The following is a 16,415-nucleotide window of genomic DNA, read 5'->3' as shown; positions in this document are numbered from 1 at the left end:
ACAGGATGGTACAGGGAGAGGGAGAGGAAAAGGACAGGAGAGCAGGAAGGACATTACGGGATGGTACAGGGAGAGGGAGAGGGAAAGGACAGGAGAGCAGGAAGGACTTTACGGGATGGTACAGGGAGAGGGAGAGGGAAAGGACAGGAGAGCAGGAAGGACTTTACAGGATGGTACAGGGAGAGGGAGAGGAAAAGGACAGGAGAGCAGGAAGGACATTACGGGATGGTACAGGGAGAGGGAGAGGAAAAGGACAGGAGAGCAGGAAGGACATTACGGGATGGTACAGGGAGAGGGAGAGGAAAAGGACAGGAGAGCAGGAAGGACATTACGGGATGGTACAGGGAGAGGGAGAGGGAAAGGACAGGAGAGAAGGAAGGACATTACGGGATGGTACAGGGAGAGGGGGGAAAAGGATGTCAATAAAACGTGAGGATAGAGGAAGAGAGGGAGGGTGTTGGTGGGTGGGGGTTGTGGACTCACACAGTAAAAGGTGGTTGGGGATGCCTCACTGAATGGGTGTGTGTGTGTGCCACACAATGTGAGGAAGTACCATACTCTGTAGGTGTGTTTGTGTGTAGTTTGGACTTCCCATAAACCAAACCATTCCTATCTTGAGGATAAGAAGGAACCAAGGAAGAAGGGAAGGAAACAGAGGATATAGGTTGAAATCGTTCAGTGTGTGTTCTATATGCAGATTAAGGAAGGATACAGAGGATAGATTGAAAGCATTTTCTGTGTGTGTGTGTGTGTGTGTGTGTGTGTGTGCGTGTGTGTGTGTGTGTTATACACAGACGCATTAAGGAGTCAGAGGGTCGGTAGAATGCATTCTCTCTGGTTTTATTCAGGTTCCTTAGGAAGAGTTCTGTTCGGAGTAACAAAATGCACTGGTAGAAATAGCAGAGATAGAGAGCGAGAGAAAAAGAGATTTCATAGCCGGAATAAACGGGTAACATCATAACCAGAGTCATCAGGCAGCTCTCAAGACTCTCAATCAAGGGATTTTTGTTTTTCTTTAATTAAGGAAAAATGTATTCCTTCATTCCATGTTTATCTTTTATTTATCTTTTCTTAATTTTTGTTGTTGTAATGTAATGTTTCAACATTTTGTTTAAAGTGTTAAATCGTCTACCTCCCCGCCGTCGCAGCTCTTTAGTGAATTAACTGTCAAGTAACAAACAAAAACATTCTTTGATTACATCACCAAAGTTCTTCTTTTTAAAGATTATCTATCTATTTTTTTTGTCCAAGTTTTTTTCTCCAGTTGTTTGTTTTTAAAAATAGAAGAAAAAGGAACACATTGCTCTTAAAAACATCTATCTATATATATTTATACATATATATATACTTTTTTTCTCTTAATATTTTTTATTTTATTTTATTCCTGAAGTTGACTTATTTAACCCCACGTAGTGGCATGCACATTGCACATGCAAATCTGTTATTTAAATACTTCTCTTTTTATCTTAAATTGCCATGTAGTTATGTCGTGTCTTTTCTCTTCTTGCTTCCTAAAAGGACTCCTGTCTTGTATGGTTCTCTACTGTGGCACTGGACTGATATGGTATGGTTTCTACTGTAGATTCACCCCACCTCACTCCTATGCTTCACCATAAGGAGGTTAACACTGAAAACGGATCTTAAATCAGTGTCTATGGGACAAATTGATGGTATTGTGATATTATAATGTGATGGCTGGGAGACTGTATGGAATGAAGAGTCAGGGGCCTTGAGGGTTTCCATGGTGACAGTAGAAGACGCTCCACACATCTCTAGAATCAATCACACCCACGGTCGTCAAGAATCTTGGTGTTGTCGCTGTGTGTGTGTGTGATGTCACGTAAAGACACACACAAACACGCGCACACGCGCACACACACACACACACACACACACACACACACACACACACACACACACACACACACACACACACACACACACACACACACACACACACACACACACACACGTCCACATAGACTCACTGAAGTCTCCAAACATGCACATGCGCACATACACACACGATACTCACCCGTTCTCCTGCGAAAACAATATAATGACAACATACACATAGGCCTCTGAAGGGTACGTTATGTCGACCAATGTACACTCTGTTTAAAGCATGAGTGCACCACCTTGTGTTCATGTATGGTATAACATGTACATGGACATTACTTGAGTGAGACTTCAAGCACAATTAAAGAGTGGGAATGATGTTGTAGACACTATGTCACAATGGATTAGAGCATCTGCTAAATGATTGAAATGTAAATGTTGAAAAATAAATTGAGGGGCGATAAAAGAGAAAATAGATGGACATGGTCTGATTGTTTCAGAAAGTTTATGGAAGATGTACACAAGAAGAGTTTACAGAGCAAATGTACAGAGAGAGAAAGAGAATGATGACAGACCCAACACAACGATCACCTATTCATTCACCCATGCCCTCCCTCCAGACCTTACTCGTCGATCACAGAGAGAGAAGGAATAGAATGGTAGGTGAGGCAATACTGGATGGAGAGAAGAGTACAGTTGGAGAGAAAATGTTATGGAAACATTATGAAAGCGTTATTCAGTGCAGTGTGTGTTGTCTATCTACAAAGAAGATTTGGTTCCTACTGTACAGTGTAAGGCACTGAAGATAACTTACTGTAGATGAGGTGTGATCACACGCACGCACGCACTCACTCATGCACATACTCTCTCACTCACTCACACACGCGCACACACATGTAGCAAACACACACGAACACAACACACAGACACAGAGGAATGTCTCACTGTCATGCCAGTAAACCCAGCCCTGATGAGGTTGGTGACCCTCCACTCCAAAATGAGCTGGGGGATGCAGGTGGAGGTCAATGAGAAAATGGCAGCTGATGACATCATAATGAAGGCTGTATTGGCAAGCGGAAGAAGGCGGAGCTAGAAAATGAACCAAGAACGTTCCAGTGCCATTTGTGAAATAATGTGACTTGTGACACTACTTCTAACCGGGGTCTGTTCAGGAGGGTGCAAATGTTACAGAAAACATTCAGATAGAAATGCATCAAGTAGAACGGATATGCTTGTCAGTCTGACAGAAAAGGGTGTCGTGTCAGCTCTATTCATTACATTTCTATCTGTTCTTTTCCAGAACGTTTCGCCTCAGCAGAACATACCATTACGTTTCACCTCAGCGGAACGTACCCCCTGCTGTGCCCCCCCCCCCCCACATAGACTCTCTCACCCTGACCTTTGACCCCAACACACACGCATGCACACACCTAGTGCTGTACAAGGGGAGACCACACCACTGTATGGTTTGAGATACATACAGATGACTTTTGGCAGCACTACTGTACCTGCCTGTACATGAAACCCCTTAAGTTTGTTAGGAGAGCCCTTATTTCTGTTTCAACAAACACTAGCCTCACACACCAATCATTTACATCATTTCACAAACGCACAACAGTTGATCGATTGAGTGAATGGGGTTGGATTGGCTTTCGCAGGACGTCTGCTTTCTCAAAGAGGAGGAAAAAATGATAGAGAGAGTCGATCAAGAAGTCACATCAGAAAGAGAAAGGAAAGACAAAAAATACATGGATAGGAAGGTAGGATGGATGGATGAACGATTGAGAGTAAACTGTAAACTTCGTAAAGCCTCCTTTTCACAAATCTTCTGGATTTAAAAATAAATAAAATAAACCCCTTAAAATGGTCATTCATTTTATAATGGTTGGAGCACACAATCCACACAACATGCTTTAATTCAATGGCAGTGTTGTGTGTCGATGTCAGCCATTTTGGATCTACAGGTACAATTCTGGACAAGCATGTTGGTGTTGCTGAGCCGAAATGGAGTAGTCAGTTTCCTGCCTGGTCAGTGGACACCCACAGTGTCAAGTGCAAGTAGGTTTCAGCGGCAGATTCATGATGAATGGTAGGTGGTCTGTAATGGAGGTTAAGGGGAGAAGGGAAGACATTACAAATGCCCATGCCAGATAACAAACCATACAGTAACTCAAACCCTAGGCCTATATTTTTTCATATGATTTCATAAATTTATATCATATTATATGATATAACTGACTAACTGCCTTAGCGTGCCTATTATATAGTGTAGATTCTATCTATCTAGCTATCTATCTCTAGAGACACCTGAGAAGTAAACAAATCATTGCCTTTTCGCCCCTGCAATTACAGTATCTCACTACACTGTGTGAAACTGGGCAAAGGAGATCCCCAAAATGGCCGCCATATCAAAAATAGTTTCCATTCCCCTCTCTTCCTGCGCTTTACTCACTGTTCCAACCAACTAAGCAAAGCCCAGTCCCTACTGCCTTGCTCCCAACCGCTACCTGCCCACAGACAGCGACTAGGACTCTTTAAGGCGTAGTGTGGTTGATGTTGATCAACCACAGGTGGGGGTGAGGGGGTTGGTGAGGGGCGAGGGGCGAGTGGGGAAGGGTAGATGTGACTCTGAAAACAGAAGGCACTGAGGCACTGGGGTTTCTGGGTAGATGAACACCCCTCTGATGTAGGCCCCCCCTCTCTCTCTGGACCTACCTATACGGAGGGCAGGGGTGGTATATGTAGGCCCCCCCCTCTCTCTGGACCTACCTATACGGAGGGCAGGGGTGGTATATGTAGACCCCCCCCTCTCTCTGGACCTACCTATACGGAGGGCAGGGGTGGTATATGTAGGCCCCCCCCTCTCTCTGGACCTACCTATACGGAGGGCAGGGGTGGTATTTGTAGGCCCCCCCTCTCTCTGGACCTACCTATACGGAGGGCAGGGGTGGTATATGTAGGCCCCCCCCTCTCTCTGGACCTACCTATACGGAGGGCAGGGGTGGTATATGGAGGCCCCCCCCCTCTCTCTCTGGACCTACCTATACGGAGGGCAGGGGTGGTATTTGTAGGCCCCCCCCCCCCTCTCTCTGGACCTACCTATATGGAGGGCAGGGGTGGTATATGGAGGCCCCCCCCCTCTCTCTCTGGACCTACCTATATGGAGGGCAGGGGTGGTATATGGAGGCCCCCCCCCCTCTCTCTCTGGACCTACCTATATGGAGGGCAGGGGTGGTATATGTAGGCCCCCCCCTCTCTCTGGACCTACCTATACGGAGGGCAGGGGTGGTATATGTAGGTCCCCCCCTCTCTGGACCTACCTATACGGAGGGCAGGGGTGGTATATGTAGGTCCCCCCCTCTCTGGACCTACCTATATGGAGGGCAGGGGTGGTATATGTAGGCCCCCCCCTCTCTGGACCTACCTATACGGAGGGCAGGGGTGGTATATGTAGGCCCCCCCCTCTCTCTGGACCTACCTATATGGAGGGCAGGGGTGGTATATGTAGGCCCCCCCCTCTCTGGACCTACCTATATGGAGGGCAGGGGTGGTATATGTAGGCCCCCCCCTCTCTCTCTGGACCTACCTATATGGAGGGCAGGGGTGGTATATGTAGGCCCCCCCTCTCTCTCTGGACCTACCTATACGGAGGGCAGGGGTGGTATATGTAGGCCCCCCCCTCTCTCTGGACCTACCTATACGGAGGGCAGGGGTGGTATATGTAGGCCCCCCCCTCTCTCTGGACCTACCTATATGGAGGGCAGGGGTGGTAAATGTAGGCCCCCCCCTCTCTCTGGACCTACCTATATGGAGGGCAGGGGTGGTAAATGTAGGCCCCCCCCTCTCTCTGGACCTACCTATATGGAGGGCAGGGGTGGTATATGTAGGCCCCCCCTCTCTCTCTGGACCTACCTATACGGAGGGCAGGGGTGGTATATGTAGGCCCCCCCTCTCTCTCTGGACCTACCTATACGGAGGGCAGGGGTGGTATTTGTAGGCCCCCCCTCTCTCTCTGGACCTACCTATACGGAGGGCAGGGGTGGTATATGGCGGCCCCCCCTCTCTCTCTGGACCTACCTATACGGAGGGCAGGGGTGGTATATGGAGGCCCCCCCTCTCTCTCTGGACCTACCTATACGGAGGGCAGGGGTGGTATTTGTAGGCCCCCCCTCTCTCTCTGGACCTACCTATACGGAGGGCAGGGGTGGTATATGTAGGCCCCCCTCTCTCTGGACCTACCTATACGGAGGGCAGGGGTGGTGTATGGGATTGGACAGCTTGGGAGAACGATAGAGGGAGCAGGAGAGGACAAAACACTGCAAGAGGGTAAAAAATAAAGGAAAGATGTGCTATGAAGGATAAGGATATCGTGAGTGATTGTGCAAAAGCAAAACGATGTGGGCATACCCTCTACCTATATAGTTCTATCCATCTATATTAAAATGCTGTATATACACTATCTGACCCATAGAAATATAATCTATAGATATGCCATCATTGACTTGAATTGGGAGGCCTGTTCTACACATTCTATTTCTATGCGCTCACTTACGTATTGTCATTTATTTATAATGGCACAACCACTCTGCACTGTAATGGTAAAGGAGAAATGGATGTTGGATAGATCTGCATAGAGTTTGTAGTGGGATATTGTGTGGAGCTACCGGGACAAAGTGCAATTTGAATCTGTGTAGCTGATTTCAATGGAGAGTTTCTGAGCTCTAGCCACGTACCTAGTGTTTGAAGTAAATAAAAGTATGTTTATCTCTCTATAATATATACATTTTTATATCTCTATATATCTATATTGTATCTATAATTTTACGAGTTATGATAGGGAATATCTGTTACAATCTACATAACTGTAATCATAGCAAAATAAATATGTTTTAATCCAAAACATCTGGAAACAATCATGTTAGCTAACCTGTCTAAAGAATGCTCTAGAATGTACTAGAGTTTCTAGAGTCTAGACGAGAGTTTCTAGAACGTCTTAGAGATTATAAAATGTTTCTAGAATGTTCTCCTCTGGCTTGGTAAAGCAAGCAGCTCAGTGCTAAACATGTCATGGGAAATCAGAAAGACAGAGAGACTAGACAGCTAGTGGAGAGCTCTTGGGGATGTGAGGTGGAGCTCGTTCACAACATAGAGGTAGAAAGAGGGCTCTAGGTGGATATAACCCGGTATAAGTCCTCTTTCTAACTCTACGGTTCTAGCTATAAATCAGATACTTGTGGAGGTCTGACGGTTGGTTGGCCGGTTCATTTGGCTGTGACTGGGGCGCACTCAGCAGGACACAATGTTTCTGGAACGCTCGGATAGAAAAATGCTATTTAGAACAAACATGCATCTCTTACATGTAGAATAAAGAACCACGTCGGCTCTGTTAATGACATTTCTATCTGCAACGTTTGACAACATTTGGCTACTGAACGTGGCCCCGGTTCTCTGTCTACCACTGAGGGGGGACCGATCAGAGGTAAAGAGCTGCGTTACACAACGCTACACAGTTCTATCTGTGTTGCTCACAATCACAATCCGACATCTAACCCCTCCCTGAAAAGTTTATGCGTGTTGCATGTATCGGACCCGGTTAAAGGCGTTTTGGAACAGTTTGGAACAGTTTGGGAAACAGGTTTGGGAAACAGTTTGGGAAACAGGTTTGGGACAGTTTGGGAACAGTTTGGGAACAGTTTGGGAACAGTTTGGGAAACAGGTTTGGGAAACAGTTTGGGAAACAGGTTTGGGACAGTTTGGGAACAGTTTGGGAACAGTTTGAACAGAACCCAAGGAAAATAAACGATGAAAACTAGATGACACAGCAGATTGAAACTCCAAAAAACATGACAACAGATCTACGGCAAACAACTATCATCATTCATCGTTTTGCATTGACATTGATATCAGTATTTATAGGACCATCGTCATTATTAACAATACAAATCACTTATTTAAAGAGGTTGAAGTTCTCTCTCTCTCCTCACAGCTCTCTCAATTCTTACTTATTCCTCAAAACAATTTAGGAATATCTTAGTACAACAGGAATATCTTAGTAAAATTTAGGAGTATCTCAGGAACTTAGGAGTACTTTCAAGATAAGAAAATGGTAGCTTTAAAACCCTATTGGGCGGAAATCAAACTTAAAAAAGGTTGTCCATCGGATCCTTAGGGTGATATAGAACAAATATTTACCCAATAAACAAACGCATGATGATAGACAGAGTCAGAGAGAGAGAGAGAGAGAGAGAGAGAGAGAGAGAGAGAGAGAGAGAGAGTCAGAAAAAGAGAACTTCTTCAATCAAAACCTAAAATGTAAATGTTCGATAAACCCAATATGCCCCCATATCCCCAACAGTAGATTTTCTCTCTAGGTATTTTTGTTGTTGTTAAATTCCTTCATGCATCATAACGGATTAACAGAGGCTTGAGCGAATGCAACAGAAGAACCAAGCTCCAATGTCCAAGAAGAAGAATTAGAAGAAGAAGAAGTAATCGATAGAAGAAATACTGAAGAAATCGTCTTTTCCCTCCCTTCTTTCTTTTCGCTCCTCCTCCCATCATTTTCCTTTCCTGTCCTTTCTTTTTCGGCAGGATGGAGGAGAGAGGAAGGGGGGAGAGAAGATAGTGGGGGCAAACAAACTACGCCCCCTAAGGGTCCATGACTCTGCCCCCAGCCCCTCCCCTGTGGCCCCACCCACCGGAACAGGACGTGATGTCACACTAGGCCCCACCCACAGGAAGTGAGGTCACACCAGGTCCGTCGTCAGCATTTCGTGAGTCTGTAACAGTAAACAGGAGATGATAAAACTCATCAAATATCAGCCAGCTCTGTCATTGGCTGGTTTTTGCAGTAGAGGCGGAGCTTCCTGGTTCTAGTCCAGTCCCTTTAAGGAAAGTTTAAGTTAAAGTGGTTGTTCTCCCTTTTTTTCTCCTCTTTATTTTTCAAAGTTTGTTTTTGTTTTCTGTTCTTTAGTCTTCAAGTTAGATTTTTCTGGAGGCATAGCTTGGCGTGTATAAGGATAGGGGGTCCTGGCATGGGTTTTCCTTGTTTTTTCTTTTAAACATGTCCGTCTAGGTTAGACCAAGAGCAGTGTTAGCTAGCTAGCGTTTAGCTGTTAGCTCCTAACACTTATCAGGCTAGTAGAATAGAATGACAGAACAGCAAGAGCACCCAGGTTTAGCTTAACTTAACTAACCCACCTATCTCCTAAACAGTCTGGGAGATGAGCTTATATTTACTATTCATTGGCCACTTGTAACTTAATACACATGCTCCTCCCTTCCTTTCATTCTTTTGTTCTTTCTTCCCTCTCCACCTCTCCACTCCCCCCTGGGCACGCTGAGAACTCTGGGTATGGTAGTTGAGACAGAGGAGAAGAGGAGAGGTGTGTAGTTCTGCCTTATAGCTGTCTCTCTTTGTCATGTTTGCTCTGAGTTTAGAGTCTCACACACCCACACAGTGTGCCTCCTCTCCTCTAACCATCCCTCCATCCTTCATCATTCCATCCAAGTCTGAGTCTCAGGGGTGGAGGTAGAGGGATGGAGAGACTTCTCCCAAATTCTCCTCTCCTCCTTTCCTTTCCTCACCCCTTTCTGCATCCCTTTACCCTTCATTCAAGTCTGCATAACGAAGAACAGAGGACGGGGGAGACGGAGAGACTCCTCTCCTCCCTCCTTTTCCTCTCTTCCTCTCCTCCCTCGTTCTTCTGTTCCTTCGCTGTGCTAGCACCAGTCGTCCTCGTCCGTCTCGCTGTAGGGTTCGTGCAGGCCCTTCCGGGGGCCTCTGGGGCCTCCATGGGGGACCCGGTGATGAGGGGGGGACCGGTGGGGTGGTCCCCCTGGATGGGGGTGTTGATGAGGGGGCCCTCGCCGGTGCGGGGAGGGCGAAGACGAGCGGTAACCATTTGGGACTCGTCGGGGGTGAGGGGGAGCAAGTGGAGGTGGTGGGCCCACGCCGCCCCCGTGCCGGGCAGTCCTGGGGGAGCGTGGGTGCGGGTTGCCGTGCGGGTGGGGGTTGCCGTGGGGATGTGGGTTGCTGAGGCTCTGCTCGTAGGCGGGCGGCTCATGCTGGCGCTCGTACTCGCAGTCACGCTCATAGAATGGGCCGCCCTCGCTCTCCAGACTATCCCCGGGAGGGGGACCGCTCCAGCGCCCGTGGCGGGGGGACCGGGGTGACCCATGGTGGGGCGGAGGTGAACGAGACCCCGACTGGTGCCGGGCCGATCTCGGAGACCCGTGCCTCGACCCTCCGTGCTCAAGCGGGGAAACGTGACGCGATGGCGGACGGTGATACCCCCCTCCGTCGTGCTCCGGGGGGGAGAAGTGTCGGGGGGAGGGGGAGCGGAGTCGTCCAGGGGGACCTGCTCCGTAGGTGGGCTTGGGGTGTCGTATGGCTGGGGAGTAGGTGACGTGGGGGCGTGGCACGGCGGGGGTCTGGGGCAGCTGGCGGCGCCCACGGCGGGGGGTGGAGGTACCGGACGTGGAGGGAACGGGGCTGCCGCTCACCGAGCTACTGCCCTACAGCAAATATGGCGACAAGGCAAATCAAAAAGCACCACAAAATTAACCAACCACAGCCAACCACAAAGGAACCACGACCACAACCACACCGACCAGAGAGAAAGAGAGAGGAGATAGAGAGAGGAGATAGAGACAAACAGACACAGAGCGAGACGGACAGAGTGATAAAGAGAGAGGAGGAGGGGGATAGATATAGGTAGATAGATAGATAGAGATAAAGAGAGAGGAGGAGGGGGATAGATATAGATAGATAGATAGACAGAGATGAAGAGAGAGGAGGAGGGGGATAGATATAGTTAGATAGATAGACAGAGATAAAGAGAGAGGAGGAGGGGGATAGATATAGGTAGATAGATAGACAGAGATAAAGAGAGGGGATGAGGGGGGATAGATATAGTTAGATAGATAGACAGAGATAAAGAGAGAGGAGGAGGGGGATAGATATAGTTAGATAGATAGACAGAGATAAAGAGAGAGGAGGAGGGGGATAGATATAGTTAGATAGACAGAGATAAAGAGAGAGGAGGAGGGGGATAGATATAGGTAGATAGATAGACAGAGATAAAGAGAGGGGATGAGGGGGGATAGATATAGTTAGATAGATATAGATAAAGAGAGGGATAGATATAGATAGATAGATAGATAGATAGAGATAAAGAGAGAGGAGGAGGGGGATAGATATAGATAGATAGAGAGACAGAGATAAAGAGAGAGGAGGAGGGGGATAGATATAGATAGATAGAGATAAAGAGAGAGGAGGAGGGGGATAGATATAGATAGATAGACAGAGATAAAGAGAGAGGAGGAGGGGGATAGATATAGATAGATAGACAGAGATAAAGAGAGAGGAGGAGGGGGATAGATATAGATAGACAGAGATAAAGAGAGAGGAGGAGGGAGGATAGATATAGTTAGATAGATATAGATAAAGAGAGGGATAGATATAGATAGATAGATAGATAGATAGATAGATAGAGATAAAGAGAGAGGAGGAGGGGGATAGATATAGATAGATAGAGATAAAGAGAGAGGAGGAGGGATAGATATAGGTAGACAGAGATAAGGAGAGAGAAAAGAAAAGCGGAAAGACAGCAACATTGAAAACCATAACAACCAAACCGCCAATGAGGCAAAAGAGCACATACACGTTGAAGCCACGAGAGCCACATCAAGAAAAATGGACAGAGAAACAGTGACAAAGAAAAAAAGAAAAAGAAAAAAAGAGAAATTGATATCTGTAAGTAGTGGTAGTTAACCATCAAGGCAGAACTCTAAATCAAAGATTATTGGTTAGATCACTCCAGCTGCTTCTCCATTGGTTAGTTTTCGATATCCACCAATGGGATGAGAAAGAACCATTATAATCCACCTGTTTTCCATGGTGCTTGACGAAGGCCTTCTTCCACTTCCCTGAGAAAGATATACTATAGAGAGGAATAACGGTGTGTGTGTGTGTGTGTGACTGTGTGTGTGTGAGGCCGTATACAGTATGTACAGTCTATGTGTGTACTTTCACATGCATTTGTGTGTGTATGTTTGTGTGTATATGCTTATGCTTCTCATCTCCCGTCCGTCGCTGTGTGGTGCCCACCTGTCTGTGGCCCCGTCCGTCGGGCCCCTCACTAGGAGAGCGGGACCAGTGTCTGTCCCCCTGGTCGTGGGGGTGTCTGTGGGTGAACTCTGGCCCGTGTCTGTCTGGCCCGAAGCGCCCCTCCTTCTCCATGGAGCCACCGTGGTGGTGGTGATGATGGTGGTGCCTGCGGTCTTTGGCTCGACCGCGTTCACGTTCACGCTCTTTGGGGGGGAGTTCTCCAGACTGGGTGGTGGTGCTCAGGTCTGTGCCCAACCCTGCAAGAGGAGGGGGGACATATTTTCTATGCCATAAAGTTTCTTCTGAAAGTCTACTTCCTTGAATTTCTCAAACTTCTGCTGGAACTTGACTTTTCTATGTCAAACCTCTGATGGAACTTGACTTTTCTATCTCAAACCTCTGATGGAACTGGACTTTTCTACCTCAAACCTCTGATGGAACTTGACTTTTCTACCTCAAACCTCTGATGGAACTTGACTTTTCTACCTCAAACCTCTGATGGAACTTGACTTTTCTACCTCAAACCTCTGATGGAACTTGACTTTTCTATCTCAAACCTCTGATGGAACTTGACTTTTCTATCTCAAACCTCTGATGGAACTTGACTTTTCTACCTCAAACCTCTGATGGAACTTGACTTTTCTACCTCAAACCTCTGATGGAACTTGACTTTTCTACCTCAAACCTCTGATGGAACTTGACTTTTCTACCTCAAACCTCTGATGGAACTTGACTTTTCTACCTCAAACCTCTGATGGAACTTGACTTTTCTACCTCAAACCTCTGATGGAACTTGACTTTTCTACCTCAAACCTCTGATGGAACTTGACTTTTCTACCTCAAACCTCTGATGGAACTTGACTTTTCTACCTCAAACCTCTGATGGAACTTGACTTTTCTACCTCAAACCTCTGATGGAACTTGACTTTTCTACCTCAAACCTCTGATGGAACTTGACTTTTCTACCTCAAACCTCTGATGGAACTTGACTTTTCTATCTCAAACCTCTGATGGAACTTGACTTTTCTACCTCAAACCTCTGATGGAACTTGACTTTTCTACCTCAAACCTCTGATGGAACTTGACTTTTCTACCTCAAACCTCTGATGGAACTTGACTTTTCTACCTCAAACCTCTGATGGAACTTGACTTTTCTACCTCAAACCTCTGATGGAACTTGACTTTTCTACCTCAAACCTCTGATGGAACTTGACTTTTCTACCTCAAACCTCTGATGGAACTTGACTTTTCTATCTCAAACCTCTGATGGAACTTGACTTTTCTACCTCAAACCTCTGATGGAACTTGACTTTTCTACCTCAAACCTCTGATGGAACTTGACTTTTCTCTGAAAAGTTTCTCTAAACCTTTCTACTTCTTACCTTCTTTCCAAAAAGTTTGGTTTGAAACCTTCCCTTCTGGGAGCTTTTATTTAGTGTTAACAATATTAGCAAAATTCACAGTTTTTCCAGAAATCCCAGCTGGAAGATTCAGAAGGGAACAAGCAGGACATCCAGAATCCTCCAAAGCACTGGGATAAAGACTATTTATTCTAAGGGAAACCAGGGCCAGTATCCACAAGACATTTCTGATCTAGGATCAGCTCCCCCCGTTCATTTTATTTTGTTCATTATGATCTGAAAGGCAAAACTGATTCTAGATGAGCACTCCTACTCTGAGACACTTTGTGAATACTGGCCTTGTTCAATGAGAAACTTGGTCAAAATACTCTAGCATCTCTCTCACTTGTGTCTGTGTCCGTTTATCTGGTAAGGGACCTCTGTAACTGTGTTTGTGTGTGTATGTGTGTGTGTATGTTTGTGTGTATGTGTCTGTGTGTATGTTTGTGTGTATGTGTCTGTGTGTATATGCGTGTGTGTGTGTGTGTGTGTGTGTGTGTGTGTGTGTGTGTGTGTGTGTGTGTGTGTGTGTGTGTGTGTGTGTGTGTGTGTGTGTGTGTGACGTGCATGTGTCTCTCCATCTCTTCATCTCTCTCACCTGTGTCTGCGTCTGTGTATCTGGTCAGGGACCTCTGAGAGGTGCGGTGGCTCCTATCCCTCCTGTCCCTGCGTTGTCCCCCTCCTGCTCCCCCACCATGCCTCCCCTCTCCTTCTACCCTCTCCAGGCTGTAGTCATCCAGCCTCACCCCCCTCTCCCTGCCAGAACGCCCGTGAACCAGAGAGGAGGTGGACCGACGCATGGGGCTGGTGTCTGTTATGGTCTGGAGAACGGAGAGGGAGAGGGGGAGGGAGAGGAGAGGAGAGGGGGAGGAGAGGAGGAGGAGAGGGAGCAAGATGTAGAGAGGGAGAAGAGAGATGGAAGTGAGAGAAGAGAGATGGAAGAGAGAGAAGAGAGAGTGGGAGAGAGAATGAGAGAACGGGCAGAAAATAAGAAAGTCAAACTGTTTAAAACTCACTCTGTACAGGAATATGTAGTGGTGGTAGTGTGTAGTGTGAGAGTGTCTGCTTGTGTTAATGCACTTGTCTGCGTGGGAGTGTGTGTCGGAGAGTCTGTGTCGGAGTGTCTGTGTAGAAGTGTCTGTGTTGAAGTGTCTGTGTTGGAGTGTCTGTGTGGGAGAGTCAGTTTCGGAGAGTCAGTGTGGGAGTGTCTGTGTGGGAGTGTCTGTGTGGGAGTGTCTGTGTGGGAGAGTCTGTGTGGGAGTGTCTGTGTGGGAGTGTCTGTGTGGGAGTGTCTGTGTGGGAGTGTCTGTGTGGGAGTGTCTATGTGGGAGTGTCTATGTGGGACAGTCTGTGTGGGAGTGTCTGTGTTGGAGTGTCTGTGTGGGAGTGTCTTTGTGGGAGTGTCTGTGTGGGAGTGTCTGTGTGGGAGTGTCTGTGTGGGACAGTCTGTGTGGGACAGTCTGTGTGGGACAGTCTGTGTGGGAGTGTCTGTGTCGGAGTGTCTGTGTGGGAGTGTCTGTGTGGGACAGTCTGTGTGGGAGTGTCTGTGTGGGAGTGTCTGTGTGGGAGTGGCTGTGTGGGACAGTCTGTGTGGGAGTGTCTGTTTTGGAGTGTCTGTGTTGGAGTGTCTGTGTGGGAGAGTCTGTGTGGGAGTGTCTGTGTGGGAGAGTACACCATCCCAAAAGATCCCTCTATCAGCCCATACCTCACTAAACCCACAACCCCAAGCACATCCAACTACAATACCATGCTTCCCTACTATGAGAGAGCGACAGGCAGAGAGAGAGAGAGAGAGAGAGAGAGAGAGAGAGAGACATAAAGGGCAGAATGACAGAAGAGAGAGAGAGAGAACAAGCATAAACCATGCCTCACATGCATCCAATGGCACGTATGCAGAAGCATGTATGCATCCAGAATGCTATCTTTTAGAGATCGTAGTAGCATTCAATACCGACACCCACAGTCACATCCACGATCTACTAGCATGAAGAACACCTGTATCAGCAGGCAGACCTAGGAGCTGACCTCTTCAAGTCATTCAGGTATACAAGTCCCTCGGTCTTGTAATGGGGGAACCAGACAAGCCCGATGGATATATGGACAAGCCATGCGTACTCCTCAAGTAGCTGGGCATTCAACTCACACCCGAAATACACACACCCACTGAGCTCACAAGCTGCATTCTGCTGTTCAGACTGGCTTCCATATGTAGCTTAGCTATGAAGCACGGCATATCATGTGCAGTAACCAGACGCTCACACACACAATTGGCTTCCAAAGAGCGCCCAATGTCCAATATGGTATACCATGCACGGTGTGACTGACATGACATGCCAAGACTATGTTTATATATTGGTCAGCAATGTCCGTCTAGCGATATCATGCTTCAACATTTGCTGTCGACCCAGAGGCAATGCAAGAGGCAATCGCAATCTCAAACATACAAAGATAGCAGACAGACAATCACAGACAGACGGACAGACAGACAAGCAGACCCTCCTTCTAGACCATGTGGACCAACACTGCAACACAGGCATACAGGACAGAGGGTGTGGGGGGGGGGGGGGGGGGGGGGGGCAGCACACAACATTACTGGGACAAAAGGATCAGAGAGAGAGAGGAGAGGACAGGAGAACATAGAAACAAGATGAAAGACAGACGGGAAAAAACAGAGGGAGAGAGAGAGAGGTGGATTTTTTTTAAGCTTGAGAAAGACAGAGAGAGAGATAGGGGAGCGATAGAGAGACAGAGAGATAGTGGGAGAGACAGGGGTACATTAAAAGAGAGAGAGAGTGATAGAGAGAGAAATAAAATGAACGGAAGATAGATAAAGAGACAGAGAGGGAGAGACAGGGGTACATACACTGAGGTGGTTATGTCCACGGGGCCTGTGTCGTCTCCGCTGTAGTCAGACAGGCACACAGAGAGGAGAGGAGCAGAGAGCCACACACACAGTCATGAAGCCACAGAGAGGAAAGGAAGGCAGGGAAAGGAGAGGAGAGGGAGAGGAGAAGAAGGGAGAGGATAGGAAGAGATAGGATAGGAAGGGAGAGAAGAGGAAGGGA

The 16,415-nt window shown here is 47.2% G+C and overlaps 1 protein-coding gene across 17 annotated transcripts in view; it reads right to left on the bottom strand.

Moving 5' to 3' along the window:
* Positions 1-819: 819 nt before the first annotated feature.
* Positions 820-16,415, bottom strand: part of LOC129839337 (voltage-dependent P/Q-type calcium channel subunit alpha-1A-like) — a 202,233-nt gene continuing 186,637 nt past the window's right edge. For 9 of the 17 annotated variants that reach the window (XM_055906682.1, XM_055906685.1, XM_055906693.1 and 6 more), the window contains 4 exons: positions 16,214-16,252; positions 13,949-14,171; positions 11,951-12,207; positions 7,650-10,356 (listed from right to left, as the gene is read on the bottom strand). In XM_055906682.1, the coding sequence (XP_055762657.1) occupies positions 9,562-10,356; positions 11,951-12,207; positions 13,949-14,171; positions 16,214-16,252 (1,314 nt within the window). In that variant the 3' untranslated portion in view covers positions 7,650-9,561. Of the gene's footprint in view, positions 5,643-6,078; positions 10,357-11,950; positions 12,208-13,948; positions 14,172-16,213; positions 16,253-16,415 lie in introns of those variants that run through there. The other 8 variants (XM_055906690.1, XM_055906692.1, XM_055906695.1 and 5 more) reach the window with 5 other exon arrangements.

This window comes from Salvelinus fontinalis, chromosome 40, assembly GCF_029448725.1.
Source record: "Salvelinus fontinalis isolate EN_2023a chromosome 40, ASM2944872v1, whole genome shotgun sequence".
NCBI classification, from domain to species: domain Eukaryota; kingdom Metazoa; phylum Chordata; class Actinopteri; order Salmoniformes; family Salmonidae; genus Salvelinus; species Salvelinus fontinalis.
The sequence above is the reverse complement of the archived record's forward strand: the minus strand, read 5'-3'. Positions and strand labels throughout refer to the sequence as shown.